Genomic DNA, 21,610 nt, shown 5'->3' on the forward strand with positions numbered 1-21,610 from the left:
AGGGAGAGAGAGAGAGAGGGAGAGAAAGAGAGAGAGAGGCAGACAGACATGGGCTGTTAGGGGGATGTTTCTAATCCAAACTTAAATTCTGGAAGACTTTCCAAAATCAGTTACACTGGAGCTGCGTTTTGAAGGTCTGCAGAAGTTAGTTTCCTAAAGAAAAGGTGGGGGCCAGGGAGTTGGAGGTTGGGGAGGCATTGCTGGTAGAAGGGGGCAGTAGAGAAACCAGCGCAAAGGCCTGGAGGCAAAGAACTTGGCTCATTTTGGAAACTTCATACAGTTCTGTGTGGCTGGAAGTTAGAATTGGAGGAAGGGTACATGCAGAGAGAGGAGTTTAGAGAGGAGAGACAGTGGCCAACTTGTGAGTGAGTTTTTCATAATAAGCTGTTTGGATTTTATTTTGAAAACAGTATGATAGAGATCACCAGAGGTGGCCAGAGGACCAAAAATAAGATGCTGTTATTACTGTAAGAGAGAGAGCACAGATAACAGTTCAATTACTAAAGTGACACCTTCTGTTATAGTGTAGAACCTATATCTCCCAAACCATTTTATTTCCTGTTGCAATTCTAACAGAATTCTAGCAGATTCTAGTTTTCCAGTCACTGTAAAGAATAGTAGCCAACTAAAATAAAAGTTTCCGGGCACCTGCGTGGCTCAGTTGTTAAGTGTCTGCCTTCGGCTCAGGTCATGATCCCGGGGTTCTAGGATCAAGCCCCGCATCGGGCTCCCTGCTCGGCGGAAAGCCTGCTTCTTCCTCTCCCACTCTCCCTGCTTGTGTTCCCTCTCTCACTGTGTCTCTCTCTGTCAAATAAATTAATAAAATCTCTAAAAAAATAAATAAAGTTTCCATTGGTCTCGAGCAAATATTATTCATATTGTTAGAGCCATCCCTGAGAGTCAGCTTCTGTCCATGAGATGGATAATTGACTATAATCAATTGATATCCTGAGAAGACACTTGCATCCTTTTGCTTTCAAACCACATTTATCATTAAATTGAGTTTTTATTGCTTTTTTGAAAATTAATTTAAAATTTTTTATGACCTGGTTATTTTATATTTTAATAGATCAAAGGTACTAAAGGTAATGTGGGTAGAAAATAAAAACCAGAGTGCCTAAAATAAGAGATATTTTTAAGGCTAGAACTTTAATATTGTGTATCATTATATGTATTCACTCTTTTTTCTCATCCCCACAAGAAAATGTACCCAAACATTTCGGTTTTAAATTATTTAAAAATATCTTTAGAAAAGACACAGCCATTTTCCTTAAATTGTTCTATCACTTAACCTGAGTATGTTTAATCTTGTTTCCTAATGGTTCTGATTTTTCCTAATTATTATATAGTCTATCATATATTTTTAAAAAATCTGTTAATTTATTCCATAGTCCCTTTTGTGAGCTAAAATTTTCTATTTTTTTAAAGTATTTCATTTTCTGAATTTAATCATTTGGTTCTCTCCACAATATTCATCATGATATATAAACCCTCTTTCAATGGTAGAATCCTAAGTTGTCTGTGTTGAATGGAAGAATTAGTAATAGGTTTAATGAGAGAATTCTCTTTCAACTTTTGTGTTTTTATTCTCTTCTTTAAGCATTTGACTATTGTGCCCAGTTTTTTAAAAAATACATTTACGGTGCTAATGGCTATTTAGCTTATGGAGTACCATAAGTCTAAACAATTATATTTACATTATTTTTTTAAAAGATTTTATTTATTTATTTGAGAGAGAGAGAAGAGAGAGACAGAGAGAGAGAGACAGAGAGAGCATGAGCAGGATGGAGGGGCAGAGGGAGAGGGAGAAGCAGACTCCCTGCTGAGCGGGGAGCCTGATGCCGGGCTCAATCCCAGGACCCTGAGATCATGACCTGAGCTGAAGGCAGATGCTCAACTAGCTGAGCCACCCAGGTGCCACCAATTATATTTACATTTATACTAATTAAAGAATGGCATATTATTTTATGATGTTATTGTTTTATATATATATAATGTGATTATTTTTTAACAAGATTTTTATGAACCAGAAATTCCCATAATCATTCTAAAAGATGAAGCTTCCCAAGCATTTTTCCTAGTGTGTAGTGAATTGGTAGCACATTTAATTGTGATGTCAGAAGTTTGAATCCCTTACTATAAGTAATTGTGTTACAAAACTTGTATGTTAGAATTATTGCTTTTATTTCTTTAAATAGGAAATATTACATGGTCTGAAAAAATTTATCTAAGTTTTAAACTTTTTCTTGGATAACAATTCTTAAAGCGTTGTACTTTTTTCTGCAGATTGATCAGACAGCTGATGCAAGTTTTTTGGGCTGGGTTATTGCTTCATTTAGTCTTGGCCAAATGGTAGCTTCACCTATATTTGGTTTGTGGTCTAATTATAGACCAAGAAAAGAACCTCTTATTGTCTCCATCTTCATTTCGGTCGCGGCTAACTGCCTCTATGCGTATGTCCACGTTCCAGCTTCTCATAATAAATACTACATGTTGGTTGCTCGTGGATTGGTGGGATTTGGAGCAGGTAATATTTATGTATATGTTCGGCTGTGTCAGATTCACATTCACCTTGACATTTATGGCCCTCTATCACCTGGTGTCACCTCCTTATAATCTCATATCTTACATATAGATCTCTCATTGCAAATAGACAAATATCTTTCCTATCATTTTGCCTTTCCTCATAATGTTCCCATTACCTATAGTTTCTTGATTCTGTTCCCATCATTCTTCATCCTTCAAGATTCAGTTCAAGTTCCACATCTTCCATAAAGCTTTCTTAGGTAACTACCCCTTAACAGATCTTTCCTTTCTCTAGCTTGTCTGTGGCACTTGCTTATATCCTGTTTTGCACTGTTTTCATCTTTATCACCAACCAGATAGTAAACTTTTTATAATTAGAGACAATTTATGACTTCCTAAAATATTCTGTGGCCCCTTACAGAGTCTCTTGCCATAATAAGAACTCACGGACATTTTTTTCAATAAATTTTTTTTCAGTCAAATTCATAGTGGATTTCTTTTTCTGTTTCTTATATTATGGGTCCTAAGCATGCAGTTTGTGACATCTTTTAAAAATAGTTGTAACAATCACTAGTATGCCATTCACTCCATATTTAATGTGCTTTCTCCATATTTAATGAAGAAAAAAAGTTTAACATTTCTGTAATGCCTTTTTTTCATTCATTCAGATCTTTAACTGTGTTTTCATGTTACTGAAAGCAATATTTTCCATTAATTGATAACATTTTCTCAATGTACGTGCTTGGTATGATCATAAAGAGGAAGCAGTGATTTTTGTTCTATATAAAGCCTAATTAAGTTGAATTTTATAAACTGAAGGATATTTTCTTTTACTTTGAATTATTGTATCTTTTTTTAGGAAATGTGGCAGTTATTAGATCATATATTGCTGGTGCTACTTCCCTCCAGGAAAGAACAAGTTCCATGGCAAACACTAGCGCATGTCAAGCATTAGGTTTTATTCTAGGTCCAGGTAGGTATTTTTCACTTGTCATTACTTAAACTGGGAAAACTTTTGAGGTTCAAATGTTAAATGGAATCCAAGTGTAAAACCTCATAGCTGAAAGGAAACTAGTATTTTTTGATCCAACAGGAGGCTAGGCTCTTTATATGTGTTAACAAATGTCCTCTAAAGTAAATGGTATTAGTCCCATTTTACAGATTAGGACACCAAAGCATAGAGAATCTAAGTAAATTATTCAAGGTCAGCCAGATAGCAAATGGGAAATATGAGGTTTAAACCTAACTCTGACTCCTGAGTATATGTTCCGTGAAATAATCATTTAGCTTGACATCTCCATAATAGTTTGCTTTTTTTCCCTGTTTATTAGAAACAAAATTCTTTTGACTGAGGATTTGAGGAAAGTTATAGGAGGTTCTTAACCCTTTTGCTCTTTGCCCATGCCTTTCAGACTTTTCTAAGGTTGAAGAAAATGAAAGAATTTTTAAAAGACTGTTTAAAGACCATTTTTCTTCCAAAACTTCATTTGAACTTTGACTGTAAAACATTATTAATGAGATTTAATACTTCCCCAAGGCAAGTAATTTTTTGCTGATTAGATAAATTAGTAATTTTTATGCTTAGAAAGATATTTAAAAACCATATAATTGGCTCATGCTTTGAATACTGCAGTTGCGAATATCATCACTTTGAATCCAGCTCAGTTTACTTCATCATTAATATCCCACCCTCACCCCTGTTTCCATTACTTCCTTTTATAACTCTTTTTTTTTTTTTAAAGATTTTATTTATTTATTTGACAGAGAGAGAGACAGTGAGAGAGGGAACACAAGAAGGGGGAGTGGGAGAAGGAGAAGCAGGCTTCCCACTGAGCAGGGAGCCCGATGCGGGGCTCGATCCCAGGACCCTGGGATCATGACCTGAGCTGAAGGCAGACGCTTAACGACTGAGCCACCCAGGCGCCCCTCCATTACTTCCTCTTAGATAGCTAAGAAAAAGCTCTAAAAAAGAGAATCTAATTTATCTTTCACCAAAATCTAATGTTTCAGTTTAGTATTCTGGAGTAAAATATAATAAGCACAAATGTAGAATAATTGGACCAACTGCATTTTATAAAATATATGAGGACATAGTCTGGGTCTTTTTCTACCTCAGTATCTAGCATAGTACCTGGTATAGACTTAGGTTCTCAGTAAATATTTTGACCACTTAAGAAGTATTTTAAGGGTTAAATAATGATAAAACAAAATAAAATAAGTGAGATAAAAGCATGTAATAAATCTCATAGCATTTTAGAGCCAAGAAAACTGAGGTTCAGAGACAGTACCTGCTAGTATAAAGGCAGACAGGACATTAGAAAAAAAAAGATTAGCACTAAAATTTATATCACCTTGTTCATTGATTTGCCACATTTTCAACCTTAGAATAAAAGAAATAATCAAAAAGAAAAAGAAAAAAAAGTATTTTAAAGATTAGCTCATTTAAATATTTTGTATTATATATAGATGCATAAATATAGGCCTGAAAAAGATTAGATGACCTTTCCTGTAGTAGCCACATTAACAGCACTAGCATTTATTGAATGCTTACTATGTGCCAGAGACTGTTCTAAGTGTTTTATATATAGTGTCTTACTTCATCCTTACCTTAAGGTTACATGTAAATTACTGGAAGAGCCAGATATAGAATCTACATCAGGAAAGAAAACCAGTACTCTTCCAATCTGATTTTTGCCATAGATCCAAATTTTAAAAAAACATATAATTTAAATACCATATACACAGTGATAATTTGAAATATTGATTTAAAATGTGACATTCTGTTTCTTAAATTAAATCATGATTTATTTATAGAAGAAACTGGATAATTTAGATTTCCTGTGGAGATATTTTTTAAAAAGGAAGATACTGACAAGTTACTTTAGATATAATACTTTGTGAGTATATATTCATCAGTGTTTCTCAAACTTTTCTCATTACTGTCCCCCTAAGGAGCCTTTTTAGACACTTTTTCCTAATACCACAGGTCAGTTGTGTTTCTTTTATGTACTGTATGAATATCTCTGCTTTATACAGAAAAAGTATCATTTTGCCCCCTTCCCTTGAACTAACTTTCTTGACTCTATTGAGATGCATGATGTAGATGGATGATTCCATAATGTTGCTTCCAATCTCATGGTAAATGTCTTTCACATTTTTTTAGCTTGTGCCTCCCACTTAATAATTCATCTGTATACATTTTATTTCATTAAGTTTTTCAGACTTGTTTTGCTCTCATTGGAGAAAAAGGCGTGACATGGGATACCATTAAACTACAGATAAACATGTACACAGCACCAGTTTTACTTGGAGCGTTCCTGGGAGTTTTAAATATTATTCTGATCCTTATTCTATTAAGGTAATTAGATAGAAATGATAAAACTACCTTTGTAGATTGTGAAATTAAATAAGCATTATCATTATTGGAAGATAATTATTCCTGTAAAGGCCTTATTTGGCTTTTGATGTCTATAGTTGTGTTCATGTTTTTTTGATCAGCTAATGAATATAATACTCATAACTGAAATAATGGATAATCCAATAAATGAGAATAAAGTCTTTGAAAACTCAAGGTTTGATCTTGATTTACTAACTATAGGTTTCTAAGTGGGGGAACAGCATGAAAGCAACATTTTAAGTAGATTAATGATTGGTATCAATCTTAAATACAAAAGTTACTTATATCTCTCATATCTTTTATTTATTAGAAGAAATTTTATAAAACTACAAAAGTTTTGTTACTTTATATTTCTTTGGAGTACTTTATCCAAAGGCCAAAAACATTTACAACAAATGTTTAAAATCACTGGAAAATGTCAAATATTTATTAAGGTAGATCATGTGTGCTTTTGAATGAATTGAATATTATTTTTCATTTTATAGTATAATATAATAAGAATTGTAACTTGTATCTTTTACATTTTGTTGGTTATATCTCACTGGTAATAATTTCATTACTCAGAAATCAGTAAAAGAAACCATATCAGAATGTGCAAAAATAGAAGGCTACTAATAAATTTAAGTCATTTATCTATTATACTAAGTTTTTCATGGATACAATACTTATGTTTTTCTATTTAAGAGAACATCGTGTGGATGACTCAGGACGACAGTGTAAAAATGTTAATTTTGAAGAAGGTACTATTTAACCTGTTTGACTAAATTACTAGAACATTATCAAAGTGTTTCTGATGATTCTGTCTGTCTGATATTTACTTGATTTTGCTTCTGAGGACAGTACAGTGGGTGACTGGGGAGGACCTTCAAAACTGAAAGTTACCTAAATTGATTATAATTTTTTTAAGATTTTATTTATTTATTTGAGAGAGAGAGCACAAGCAGGGGGAGCAGCAGAGGGAGAGGGAGAAGTAGGCTCCCCACTGAGGAGGGAGCCCAAAGTGGGGCTCAACCCCAGGACCTTGGGATCATCACCTGAGCTGAAGGCAGACGCTCAACTGGCTGAGCCACCCAGGTGCTCCTAAATTGATTATTTTTTAAAAAGGCATGCCCAGGAGCTCCTGGGTGGCTCAGTCGGGTAAGCGTCTGCCTTCGGTTTGGGGCATGATCCCAGGGTCCTGGGATCGAGTCCTGAGTAGGGATCCCTGCTCCAAGGGTAGTCTGCTTCTCCATCTGCCACTCCTCCCACTCGTTCTCTCAATCTCTTTCTCTCTCTCTCAAATAAGTAAAGAAAATCTTAAAAAAAAAATTTTTTTTTAATTTTTAAAAATTAAAAAAATAAATAAAAAGGCATGCCCAGATCAGTTATTTGGTGTTCGTGATTGGCAAGGCTAAAACCATTGCTAAAAATCACTTCATCTTGTTCGTAAAGAGCCAATGTCCTAAGACCCTGCAGTTCTTTGGAAGGATTTCAGTAACTTTTCTACCAAATGTGTCTTTCTGTCTCAAGCATTTCTTTCCTCCCTTAATCATGGGAATAGGTTTCTCTTGTGTATTTTTATTCTTTTGGTATACTCTACAAACATACATTTTCATCCCTTAGATCTTTCTCTGACTCAGAAGTAGGTACCCAGTCTGGTCAGTAGGTATATTTTACTAAATAAACCACTATTTAAGTACTAATTTTTTCCTCCTTGTGGAGTGTCCCCCTCTGTGCAAAAGACTGCAGCTCAGTTCTTGCCTTTAAGGAGTTTGTAAAGTTGTGAAAAAGACATAGTGTTATTTTACCGGGCACTTTTATAGCAATTTTATTTAATTTTCACAACAAAACTAGTGGAAGGTAAAGTTAAAAGTAGTAGGGTGGAGAGCAGAGTGGTGAGGAGCATTAGTAAGTTTTTGAAAAAAGGAGAAGTGTAACAATAGATTCCATGTGAGACTAATCCAGATGTGTGAAGGCCTGAACTAGGGCAACAGCTAAGAATGCAGAAGGGATAGATGTGAGTTTTTGGAGGAAAAAAAAATCAAGATTCTCGACAGATTGAATAGGGCATATTAAGGAATAGAGGGAGTTGTTGAAGATGTTTGTCAGGTTTTGAGTCTAGATAAATGAAAGAATGGGAGAGAACAAGAATTTAGGAAGGGCATTGGCTGAACAGAGAAAATGATTTCAGTTTGGATCAAGCTAAATATACTGCTACACTAGAAAAACTCAAAAATGCTGGAGGCATTTGTAATTTTGGCAGTCGAGATCAAAGCTAGAGATTCAAATTTCAGAGTAAGCCAGTGAAAAACACTACAGCAACAAAGAGAGAGTGAGAGAAAAAAGGAAAGGAAGGGGTAGATGAGTTAAGTGTGGCAATATAGGGGCTGAATATATATCTGAAAGTTTTCAGAATAAAAAAGGAAAGAAAAGGAAAGGAAAGAAAGAATGGTGAGGAAGTGCCAGCAGGGGGTATAAGCCACTTTGCTTAAAACGTGAAAAATAGGGTGCTAACTTAAAGGACCTATCAGGTAAAAGGAATGAACAATTTGAAGAGGGTGAGTATAAAGTGCTGAGAAAAGGAAGATACACCAAAGCGAAATCTTTGAGAAGTTAGAAGGGGATAACAATATGGATCAGTGCTTCACTGACTTTAACATGCTTAGAAAGCACCTGGAAACTTTGTTAAAATGCCAGTTCTGAATCAGTAGGCCTGGGGAGAGGTCTGATTAGGGTTGCCAGATAAAACACAGGATGCCCAGTTGAATTTGAATAATTTTTTAGTGTAAATGTGTCCCAGCCAGTTAAATTTAGATTTCAGATAAGCAACAAATAATCTTTTATTTTATTTACTATTTATTATTTTTATAAATAATCTTTTAGTATAAATATGCCTCAAATATTTCATGGAACATTCTTACACTTAATTTTTTTTTTTAAAGATTTTATTTTTTATTTATTTGACAGAGAGAGACATGGCGAGAGAGGGAACACAAGCAGGGGGAGAGGGAGAAGCAGGCTTCCCACTGAGCAGGGAGCCCGATGCGGGGCTCGATCCCAGGACCCCAGGATCATGACCTGAGCTGAAGGCAGACGCTTAATGACTGAGCCACCCTGGCGCCCCTCTTATACTTAAATTTCAAATATTACAGAGAAAATACTTAAAGTTATTGTTTATCACAAATTCAAGCTTAACTGGGTATCCTGTATTTTTATTTACTAAATCTCGCAAACCTAGTGATATTCTGAGAATCTACAATTATAATAAGCTGTCATGGGAGCTGATGCTGCTGGTCTATGAACCACACTGTCCAATATGGTAGCCACCAGCCACATTTGGCTATTTAAATTGAAATTAGATTACATTTAAGAAATTCCTCAGGCACACTAGCAGCATTTCAAGTGTTTAATTATGGGTGCATGTGGCTAGTGGCTAACTGTATTAGACAACACAGGGAAAGAACACTTACACCATGTCAGAGTTCTGTTGCACAGCACGGCCCTAAAGCACAAATGAGAGTTTAGAAAGACCAGATTTCTTTTCTTTTTTTTTTTTTTTTTTTAAAGATTTTATTTATTTATTCATTAGAGACAGAGAGAGAGAGGCAGAGGGAGAAGCAGGCTCCCAAGGAGCAGGAATCCCGATGCGGGACTTGATCCCAGGACCCTGGGATCATGACCTGAGCCGAAGGCAGACGCTTAACCATCTGAGCCACCCAGGCGCCCCATGACCAGATTTATTTTCTTTCTTAAGAATTCTCGGTACTTCAAAATGATTTCCAAAACAAAAGTCATTTTTAAATTTCAGTAAATATTTAAATAAAATGTGTCTGCTTTTTCCCTATTATTAAAAATATTATCATTGGATAGATTATAATTTCTAATTACATCATCTTCGAATCAATATATGAATGTATTCTTTTCTTAAAAATTCTGATAATTTGGATACCCAGTCAAGCCTCACAGTCTAGAATGCAACATTTCTGAGTTTTCCCGCTGAAGCCAGTAGTGGGTGGAGGCCACAGGAAACTAACCACATGTGAAGCAAACTCCAGTCTGACTTGGGGCAGTGTTGCTTTTTGATTCAAAGGTGTAAAGACTGGCTTCTAGATGGTGATTGAAAATCAGGGAGGTCTATCCAAAATAATACAAGGCCCACAAGGACCAGCGTCCAGAATCCTGAGATACAAAGGCGAGCACTATTATGAAAACAGTTAAGAGAAACTTACTGTATCTGAGGGAAGTAGCGCCACCCCCCCCACCCCCCACCCCCCCCGCTGCTTAAAGACAGCATAAAATGAACACGTTCTTGAATTACTTGCCTGGTTTACTCTGAGTAAGTAGGTAAATTATAAAATAGCATGACAAATATATATAAGTAGATTATATGGCTTCGCACTTCTCAATTATATCAGGAATAGCGAATACTGAGTGTGCAGCTTAACTACATAGTTCAAGGTAAGTCAGTACACTCATTTTGCCCTCCTAATTTATAAAACCACCATCAAAACTTGGTGGTTATTTGCAAAATATATTTCTTTATGAAAATATAAATAATAACATAAGGACTTTAAAAAATTGTGGTAATAACATAAGGATATTTACTAATACTAATTTCACATAGCATTGAAATTCAAAATATATATCCATTGAAGTGAATCACAGAACTAACTGATTTAATAAACTATTTGAGGTCTTCATTGAAATCCTCGTAAATTTAAGATTTAGGTGAAATAGGGAAAAAACTTGCAATGGAAATTTGTTTTTTTTTTGAAGATTTTATTCATTTATTGAGAGCGAGAAAGAGAGAGTGCACGAGCAGGGCGAGAGGCAGAGGGAGAGGGATAACAGAATTAAAGTATAGCTCCTGGGAAGAAAATTCACTTTATTTTAAAATGCCATTTAAAAATTATTTCTGTTGGGGCACCTGGGTGGCTCAGTTGGTTAAGCGTCTGCCTTCGGCTCAGGTCATGATCCCAGGGTCGTGGGTCAAGCCCCACGTCGGGCTTCCTGCTCAGCGGGGAGTTGGCTTCTCCCTCTCCCTCTGCAGCTCCTCCTGTTTGTGCTCTCTCTCAAATAAATAAATAAAATCTTCAAAAAAAAAAAAATTATTTCTGTCATGTAAATTGTTACTTTTAAACTGCTTTGAGCCTAAAAGTGATTTCAAATGTTTACTCATAGAATTGCTACATATAATTTCTACATTATTCTAGTGTCATAAGAAAAATTAGATGTTTAAGTAATATAATTTTTCTCCTGTTTATTATAGCAAGTACAGATGAAGTTCAGGTTCCCCAAGGAAATATTGATCAAGTTGCTGTTGTGGCCACCAATGTTCTGTTTTTCGTGGTTCTATTTATCTTTGCCCTTTTTGAAACGTAAGTTTTATTCTGTCTTCATCAAATCATATTATGTAAATAACCTGTATTTCTTAATGTAACATTAATCAGTTATATCGATGTTCTCAAAAACTTTATTACTGTAAGGCATATTTTTTGTCATGATATAAAAAGTATATATAAATTTTATGCTTTTAACCTGAATATAGTTAATTCTCTGTAATCTTACTACTTTATCTTCCTTATAAAGGAATCTGTTTCACTAGTCTTTCTTTTCTTTTTCTGAGTGTTAGATATATATTTAATATAGTTCTAAAACTTTAGTGCCATGATTTAATTAACTTTAAGCTATATAACTCTCTATTTACATGTATGGGGTTCAGCCTGGCAATGTTAACTCTATTTAAGCTCTGATCCTGAAAAAAACTAGCATATTACAAAATCTCTGCCTTTATAGGTTTTGTTGACCTTTAGCTATCATACAGCTTTTTTATTTTTAAAATGCCTTTCCATTATATTATAAAAATAGTATATTCTTGGTATAAATATTCTAAAGACTACAACTATATCTCCACATCCTTTTCTTTCCCTGGAGGTAACCCCTGCTAATACTTCAGTATTAATTTTTCAAATATTTTTTTTATACAACTGTAAGTAGTGTTGTGTGTGTGTGTAGTGTGTGTATTAAATCAACATAGAATATGGACATCATTTGAAAATTTGGTTTATTCCTTTGTCAATAATTGTAACATTTTTGTGCCAATACATGTAGATTTGCTTGACTTTTTTATTTTTAAAATTACTGAGGTATGTGAAAGTTTCAGTTCATCTGATTTGGGGGCATTTTTAAAAACTGTGGTAAAATATACATAACATAAAATGTACCATTTTAACTATTTTTAATTGTACAATTCAGTGGCATTAAGTATGTTCACATATGTTGTACAACCATAACCCCTATCCATTTCCAGAATCTTTTCATCATTCTAAACAGAAGTTCTACACCCATTCAACAGTAAGTCCCCATTCCCCCTCACCCAGCCCCTGGTATAGCCTTTTTTATACTTTCTCTATGAGTTTGCCCAATCTAGGTACCACAAATAAATGGAATCATACAACAAATTTCCTTTTGTCCTTTGTGTCTTGCTTATTTTCACTTAGCAAGATGTTTTTAAGGTTCATCCATGTTATAGCATGTATCTGGATTTCATACCTTTATGGCTAAATAATATTCCATTGTGTGTATATACCAGTTTCATTTATCCACTCATCTATCAATGGACATTTGGGTTACTTTTGGCACTTGTGAATAACACTATGTTGCTATGATGAACATTGGTGTACAGGTATCTGTTTGAGTCCCTGCTTTCAGTTCTTTTGCTTATATACCAGGAGGTGGATTTGCTGAATGATATGGAATTCTGTGTTTAATTACTGAGAAACTACCAAACCATTTTCCTCATCAGCTCCTCTGATTTTAAAATTAAAAATGGTGATGTTCTTTTTTTTTTTTTAAGAATGAATATCTTAGGGACGCCTGGGTGGCTCAGTTGTTAAGTGTCTGCCTTCGGCTCCGGTCATGGTCCCAGGGTCCTGGGATCAGGCCCTGCATTGGGCTCCCTGCTTCGCGGGAGGCCTGCTTCTCCCTCTCCCATTCCCCCTGCTTGTGTTCCCTCTCTCGCTGTGTCTTCCTCGATCAAATAAATAAAATCTTTAAAAAAAAAAAAGAATGAATATCTTAAATGTATTTCAATTCCATTTTGTAACCAGTTAATAGAGGAGATAGCGAGCAGGAAAAGAAGCTTGGCAAGGAAGGAGACAGTCATATAAAAGAAGAACAACATTCAGAAGTAGGGAAAGAGGTGCACCTGGGTGGCTCAGTCAGTTAAGCGTCTGCCTTCAACTCAGGTCATGATCCCGGAGTCCGGGGATCAAGCCCCACGTCGGGCTCCCTGCTCAGAGAGGAGTCTGCTTCTCCCTCTCCCTCTGCCCCTCCCCCTGCTCCTTCTCTCTCTCTCTTGCTCACTCTCTCTCAAATAAATAAAATCTTAAAAAAAAAAGTAGGGAAAGAAATACATTCAGAAATAGGGATGAAAGAGACTGAGGAAGAAAGAAAATCCAACAAGTTTCTCATCACTTAATAATAGTAACATTATCATGTTAGTACTTATTTCAATTAAATTAAAAAGAAACCAATTTAAACCAGTTTAACCATGACTAGTTAGTTAGAATGGTAAGAATTACGGTTGGTTTGTTTCTTTTCCTGTCCTTCAGACTTTTTGCAATGTGGATATATTACTTATATAATTAAAAATAAATATTAGTAGGGCGCCTGGGTGGCTCAGTTGGTTAAGCGACTGCCTTCGGCTCAGGTCATGATCCTGGAGTCCCTGGATCGAGTCCCGCATCGGGCTCCCTGCTCAGCAGGGAGTCTGCTTTGCCCTCTGACCCTGTCCCCTCTCATGTGTTCTCTCTCATCCTCTCTCTCTCAAATAAATAAATAAAATCTTTAAAAAAATAAATAAATAAATAAATATTAGTAAATAAAAATACAGTCAAACTTAGTAGCTTGTGCATGTAACAACAAAATGTGCTTAAAATGTGTTTTTGTTTTTTTTTTTATGTAGAGCTGGTGTCCTTGTTAAAAGGGACGCAAATTCTTGAATGTATCAATATCATTATTAAAGCTTCTATTTCATATTTATAATGACTATGATTTAAATAAAATAAGAATAATTTTTTTGTTTTTCTTAGAATCGTTACTCCATTAACAATGGATATGTATGCCTGGACTAGAGAACAAGCTGTATTATATGATGGAATAATACTTGCTGCTCTTGGAGTTGAGGCGGTTATTATTTTCATGGGGATTAAATTACTTTCCAAGAAGTAAGTATGTGTCTTTGGTTTTGTTTCAGTGCATTTTAAAGTAGACTTTTAAAAAAGTCTTTTTTTTAAAGTGAAACATGAAACAGAGCTAACATACACAAGTGTGTTAGTAAAATAATTGAAATTTTTTCTCTAATTATGTATTACTTTTAGTCCTTGAATGTTTACAAACAGATTTAAAGTTTATTAAGGGAGCATGATATTTCTATACCATATGATATATTCTTTGGTAAAGCAAGATATTTTGCAAAGTGAATTAATTTCTTTTTTTTTATTTTAAAGATATTTATTTATTTGGGAGAGAGAGAGAGTGAGCGAGAGAGAGCACAAGCAGAGTGAAGGGCAGAGAGAGAAGCAGACTCCCCACTGAGTAGGGAGCCCCATGCAGAGCCCGATCCCAGGACCCTGGGATCATGACCTGAGCCGAAGGCAGACGCTTAACCGGCTGAGCCACCCAGGTGCCCCCTTTTTTTTTTTTTTTAAGATTTTTATTTATTTATTTGAGAGAGAGAGAGAACAAGAATTAATTTCTTCTAACATATCTTTTGTATATTATGGTTTTTTTTAAGTATTTCTAAAAGTGTATTTTATAAAACTTTATTCTGCTATATGGTAATATATGTTGTGCAACAGAAAAGAATTAATGGTTAAGTCTGGAAAATTCTGGTTAAAATTACCAAACTTCTTTACTCTAAAACTTCCAAATCTTCAGGACATATATATAATATTACCATAATGACAAAGACATTATGTAGCATTTCTCAAAGTTACTTGTAACTTTGACCACAGAACATTGTTTTCTTTTTTTAAATTTTAAAAAAAAATTTTATTTATTTGTGAGAGAGAGAGAGAGCAGGAGCACAGGGAGGAGGAGAAGCAGACCCCCTGCTGAGTAGGGAGCCTGCTACTGGGATGATCCCAGGATCCCAGGATCTCAACCTGAGCTGAAGGCAGACACTTAACCAACTGAGCCACCCAGGCGCCCTAAGAACATTGTTTTAAAGAAGCATTTTGTAAAACTACAAATGCAATGAACACACTTTGGGGAAAGCGCTTGTAAATTAAGTTCATTCATATAGTCTGAGATGGGACATTAGTTGATGAGTTTAGACAATTCTAACAATTTAGTTATTCCTAAAATGCTTTAATAATACTTGAGAACTTTAGGGACGCCTGGGCTGGCTCAGTCGGTTAAGCGTCTGCCTTCTGCTCAGGCCATGATCCTGGGGTACTGGGATGGAGACTGCATCTCCCTCTCCTGCCCCTGCTCATGCTCTCTCTCTCACTCTTTCTCTCAAATAAATAAATTTTAAAAATCTTTAAAAAAAAATAATACTTTAGAACTTTATAAAGTTCTAAAATCAATTAACAAATCATGAGTCAATGTGTAGGGTTAGGTGCAATGGGAGATACTATGAAGATTCCTATGCTTATAGAGCCAAATAGAGGGGCCAAGACACAGATACAAACATAGACATAGATTTATATTCAAAATTAAATAATAATAAATGCATCATAGAGTAGAGCAGTCCTGCTGATAGGCATTCTTACAGATTGCCCAATTCCATACCTTCAAAGAGCTTGTATTCTATTGGGTCGGAAAACCAATAAACAAAAATATGAAGTCAGGTAGTGTAAGTACTATGAAGAAAAACGGGGAAAGGAAGAGAATAAAGAGTAGCAAGGGCAGGGTTGGGAGAGAGCGGCAGGGTTAGAAAGAAGCAGGAAGGCAAGTTTGGCCAGAGCAGAATGAAAGAAATGGCAAATGGGAGAACATTTGGTTAGAAAGATGTGAGGCCTTATAGGTATTCTGAGGGTGATGTGAAATGTTTGGGTTTGTTTCTTTTGTTTTAGGAAGTCTTTGGTCTTGTTTGTATATTTCACTTTTTTTTTTTTTTTTTAGATTTTATTTATTTATTCATGAGACAGGGAGAGAGAGAGAGAGGCAGAAGCAGGCTCCCTGCTGAGCAGGGAGCCCGATGTGGGGCTCGATCCCAGGACCCTGGGATCATGACCTGAGCCGAAAGCAGACGCTTAACCATCTGAGCCACCCAGGCGCCCTGTATATTTCACTTTTATTATGGAAAATTTCTAACATATACAAGGGAATAGAGAGCATCATGTACTGAATTTCTAATATCCATTACCCAACTCCAACAATTACCAATCCTTGGATAATTGTGATTCATCTATACCTCTACCGACTCCACACTCCTATCCCCTATACCTGGATTATTTTGAGGCCGATCCCGGATATCATTTCATGTCTTCCATAATATTTCAGTATGTATCTCTAAAAGTTAATGTTCTCACATCTAAAAAAATTAACCGTGGGGGCGCCTGGGTGGCTTGGTCGGTTAAGCAACTGACTCTTGATTTCGGCTCAGGTCATGATCTCAGAGTTGTGAAATAGAGCCCTGCCTCGGCTGCAGGCTCAGTAGGGAGCCTGCTTGAGTTTCTCTTCCTCTGCCCCTCCCCCCAGTACATGCACATGTGTGGTCTCTTTCTCTCTCTCTCTCTCAAATAAATAAATAAATCTTTAAAAAATAAATAACAAAAATAAATTTAAAAATTAAGTGATTTCTATATATCCAGGCAGTATTCAGATTTTCTCTACTGTTGCAATAGTTTTTAAAATTTGTTTTGTTTCACAACTTACTTGACTCAGACTCTTAAGTTTCTGAAGTCTCTTAATCTATACATTTTCCATCTTTCTCTTTTTTTCCCTTCCAAATTGAAGAAACCAGGATGTATGCTTTAATAGCTTCTCACATTTTGGATCTCACTGATTGAATCCCTGTGGTGTTTTTTGTTTTTTTAACATTTTCCTGTGTTTACTATATTTCTCAAAAATTGGTCCTTAGATCTAGAAGCTTGATGAAATTTGAGTTCAATTTTTTGGCAAGAATATACTTTACAGGTAGTATTATGTGCTTACATCACGAGAAATACTACATTTTGTTTTTCTCTTTTTATACTGTTAGTGACTATTGAGCATTCCTAGATTCAATAATTTATTAATAGATCATTGCACAATGCTGGTTTTTAATTCTCTCATGTCTTTAACTTTTTGGAATATTTTCTTTAAAGAGAACCTTCCCATCACCAATTATTTGGTTATCTTGAGGTACAGTTTGTATAAGAAAGACAAGATGACTATTTCCTTTTATTAACTGATTTTTTAAATAATGAGATGGCTTCCTAACATCCCTTAAAAGTAACCAAGAGTATTTTATTTTATTTTATTTTTTTAAGTATCTTTTTTTTTTAAAGATTTTATTTATTTATTTGACAGAGAGAGACACAGCGAGAGAGGGAACATAAGCAGGGGGAATGGGAGAGGGAGAAGCAGGCTTCCTGCTGAGCAGGGAGCCCGATGCGGGGCTTGATCCCAGGACCCTGGGATCATGACCCGAGCCGAAGGCAGACGCTTAACGACTGAGCCACCCAGGCGCCCCAAGAGTATTTTATTTTAATATAATATGAATTCATAGATTATAACATTTTTATGTGTTTTAATCCATTGTCATTACTATTATTTTTGGTGTTCACACTGTTGTGTTTTTGGCCGGCATCTTCAAATTGGCTCAGAGTACCTTTATCTAGGTACTAGGAGTACCTAGGAGTCACTGCTAGCATCTATATTCTCTGGTATGAAAAAATATCCAGACTCATCTTTTTTTTTTTTCAAGATTTTTTTATTTATTTGAGAGAGAGAGAGCAGGAGCAGGGAAGGGCCAGAGGGAGAAGCAGACTCCCTGTAGAGCTGGGAGCCCATCTTGGGGCTTGATTTCAGGACACTGAGATCCTGGACCTGATCTGAAGGCAGAAGCTTAACTGACTGAGCCACCCAGGTGCCCCTCCAGGCTCATCTTTTTTTTTTTTTTTAAGATTTTATTTATTTATTAGAGAGAGACAGCGAGAGCAGGAACACAAGCAGGGGGAGTGGGAGAGAGAGGAGCAGGCTTCCCGCCGAGGAGGGAGCCTGATGTGGGGCTCAATCCCAGGACCCTGGGATCATGACCTGAGCCGAAGGCAGATGCTTAACGACTGAGCCACCCAGGCGCCCCCTTCCAGGCTCATCTTATACATTTTCTGTTCTAGATCTGAAATCAGTTGGTTCTTTTTAGTGGAAAATTATGTTTAACATTCATATTAGTTGGTATATGACTAAAAGGATCAAGATATTATATCATAATTTTTAAAATATAGAGGTAATGAAACTATGTAATACTGTTTTATTTTTAAATTACAGAGTTTCTGTTCTTTAACAGGATTGGCGAGCGTGCTATTCTACTGGGAGGATTCATCGTTGTATGGGTTGGCTTCTTTATCTTGTTACCTTGGGGAAATCAGTTTCCCAAAATACAGTGGGAAGGTATAGCCATACACAATTCTATAATGTTAGCCCCTGTTATTCATCTAAAATGAGCAAGTAATGCGCTGTACTAATTTTGTTTCAACAGATTTACATAATAATTCAATTCCTAATACCACATTTGGGGAAATTATTATTACTCTTTGGAAATCTCCAAGAGAAGATCACAGTGAAGGACCAACTGGTTGCCCAGTTGAACAAGCCTGGTGCTTCTACACCCCCATGATCCATCTGGCCCAGTTCCTCACATCAGCTGTGCTAATTGGAATAGGCTATCCGTCCTGTAATGTTATGTCCTATACATTATATTCAAAAATTCTGGGACCAAAACCTCAGGTGAGTTAGTTACCCTGATATTGCTATCGCAATTATATGAAATATAGTTGTAAACACTCACATTTTTTGCTACCATTCTCTGTTTTTATACAAGCTGACTTGGTGGATTTTTATCATATTCAGCCCTTTTTTTATGATTTTATTTTATTTTAGAGAGAGAGAGCCAGAGTGAGGGGAGGGGTGGAGGGAGAGGGAGAGAATCTCAAGCTGACTCTGCTGAGCATGGAGCCTGACGAAGGGCTCAATCTCACAACCCAGAGATCATGATCTGAGCCAAAAGCAAGAGTTGGACACTTAACCGACTGACCCAGGCATCTCCCAAGTTTTATTTCTGACTCATCTTTTTAGTAGAAATTGTTTAAATGGTCACAAAGTGAAAATATTAATTTCTTCCTTAAAAATTACACTGATAGTTTTACATTTTCAGGGCAGAAATTAGTGTTTCTACTGAAATAAGGCAAAGAGAAAAGAAAATTTTTAATACTGTGTTTTTAAACTATAAATAGTAGGTAAAACATTTCTGAGTTTTTTAACGTATAAAATTGTATTTTCAAATTTTCAAAATCAAGAATAAAAGCAAATTACAAAAGCAACGTATGATAGTTGTAACAAAATTCAAATGGTTTGACGTGTGTATAGCAGAAAATGAAGGCTCCCTTTAGCCTCAACACACTAAAGTTACTCCTGTTCACTTCACTTGCATTTTTCAATACCTACTCAAGCATATGCACACTCATGCCTTTTTAGAAAAAGATAACACAGAATATATCTCATGTACATAAATTTTTTTCCATCTTGAATTTTTTTACAATAGCCATAGCCCTCTTTCCATGTCAGTGCATATAGATGTTCTCATTATAAGATCTTACTCCATGTAAGACCTTATTCTTTTAAGCAACTGATTAGCATTCCATACATTAAATATACCATAATTTATTTACTCAATCTACCATAGGTTGTTTTCAATTTGAGGATATTGAAAGTATTGCTGCACTGTACATTCTTAGGTAGATTATCGGAAGAGTGACATTGTGGTATAGTGGAAAGTGGTACAGTGAAGTCAGCCAACCATGCCTTCAAATAGTTTGGACAAGTTACTTGAATTTTCTGAGCTTCAGCTTCCACATTTGTTAAATGGGGATAATGCCAATTGTAGAAATTTGTGAATGTTGGAAACAATATATGTAGAGCACCTAGCACAGTGTAAGTACAAAATAAATGTTGGCTGTAAATGGTAACTAATAAATTATATTGTTTCCAGGGCTTCAGCAGACACTGTTTGTCCCTTTATAGTACTGTATTTTTCTCAAAGTGACTAATCAAATAAGTTTACTGTTCATTATTTGCTGTATTTATACAGAGGCATTTTATATTTAATTGAAAAATAAAAGATGGAGAAAGTGATTCTTGTGAGTTTATCATAGTTCGGTAATAGTAGTATCATCCTTATTATTTGTATCACCCTTATTTTTAAAATAACTAAACCTGAATATCAATCTGCTTCTCCTTCTCTCCTCCCTGCCACAGGGTGTGTACATGGGCTGGTTAACAGCTTCTGGAAGCGCAGCACGGATTCTTGGGCCTGTGTTCATCAGCCAACTGTACACTTCCTTGGGCCCACGATGGGCATTCAGCCTTGTGTGTGGAATAGTGGTACTTGCCATCCTGCTCCTGGTTGTGGTTTACAAAAGACTTGTTGCTTTTTCTGTAAGGCATGGAAGGATTCAAGAGTAACATAACTAACCCTGTGATGGAAAGTACTTGTTGTATAGGACCTCCTCTTTCAGGGCTCTGCTAGGTCATTGCCATGAGTCAGTTTCCAAAAGTCAGGCTGCTAATATTGTATATTTTGAATAACAAGAACATATATTGAATAATACAGGGAATTGAATGTGTAATTGTGAATAGTAAGATAATATAAAAACACTCTGGTTCATAATTTCCTTATTTCAAAAAATATTCTATCATAACATCTCTTTTGGGGTTGCATGAACTCATGAGTGAATGGACAATGGTTTATAAATATGAAGTTGTACTCTTAACTCAGACTGCAGAGGTATCATTAAAATAATGAGAAAATATGCAGTGAAACCATAAGGAAAGTTCTGTATGAATTACCTGTAACAAAAAAAATGAAATTATAGAAATTACCTAAATAGAAGTACCTCTGTTTGAAGATACCTGCTTTTTATTTATTAAAAAATGCAGTTTCTATTATCAAATTTCCTATGAAATAAAAATCATGACTCTTAAATTTTCTATTTACCATAGCCTGCCGTTCTACCTGCCGTTCTATAAGTCATTATCTTTAATACTACACCTTTTGTCCTATTTTAGTTCAGGATCTCACTAAGTAACCCCTAAGTTAATAGGTAAGCACAAATAATGCTAATATTTGAGCAATAAAGAGGATTAAGAGATCAAGATGAATTACACTACCTTTAATAGGACTAATTACAGTTTTCTTTCAAGTACTAATAACTCACTTTAGAAACGTAAGCCAAGTGTGTTACTATATACGTATACTGAATAGCAAACTGTTTATTAAAATTATTGGCATTTTTCAATTCTCTTAAATTCTGGAGAAAACTATCACTTTAATTATTTACTTTTCTCATCTCTCGGTAGTGACAGGGAAGACACAACAGTTTTCAAACTGTCTGTGTAGCTATTCAGAACTGCAGAATTTTAAATTTGCATGGGCCATGACAGCCCCAACCAAGTTAAGCTAATAAATAAATATTTGAGGTAAAATTGCTTTACTCT

The 21,610-nt window shown here is 35.4% G+C and overlaps 1 protein-coding gene across 2 annotated transcripts in view; it reads left to right on the plus strand.

Moving 5' to 3' along the window:
- Window positions 1-21,098, plus strand: part of MFSD8 (major facilitator superfamily domain containing 8) — a 37,762-nt gene extending 16,664 nt beyond the window's left edge. The window contains exons 4-12 of one of the 2 annotated variants that reach the window (XM_006727414.3): window positions 2,287-2,527; window positions 3,386-3,499; window positions 5,740-5,884; window positions 6,608-6,663; window positions 11,172-11,280; window positions 13,996-14,130; window positions 18,405-18,508; window positions 18,597-18,844; window positions 20,372-21,098. In XM_006727414.3, coding sequence (XP_006727477.2) covers window positions 2,287-2,527; window positions 3,386-3,499; window positions 5,740-5,884; window positions 6,608-6,663; window positions 11,172-11,280; window positions 13,996-14,130; window positions 18,405-18,508; window positions 18,597-18,844; window positions 20,372-20,578 — 1,359 coding nt within the window. In that variant the 3' untranslated portion in view covers window positions 20,579-21,098. The remainder of the gene's footprint in view (window positions 1-2,286; window positions 2,528-3,385; window positions 3,500-5,739; window positions 5,885-6,607; window positions 6,664-11,171; window positions 11,281-13,995; window positions 14,131-18,404; window positions 18,509-18,596; window positions 18,845-20,371) is intronic. The other variant, XM_031028593.2, reaches the window with a different exon arrangement.
- Window positions 21,099-21,610: the final 512 nt, after the last annotated feature.

Source organism: Leptonychotes weddellii, chromosome 2 (genome assembly GCF_054177405.1).
Source record: "Leptonychotes weddellii isolate Sample4059 chromosome 2, ASM5417740v2, whole genome shotgun sequence".
NCBI classification, from domain to species: Eukaryota; Metazoa; Chordata; class Mammalia; order Carnivora; family Phocidae; genus Leptonychotes; species Leptonychotes weddellii.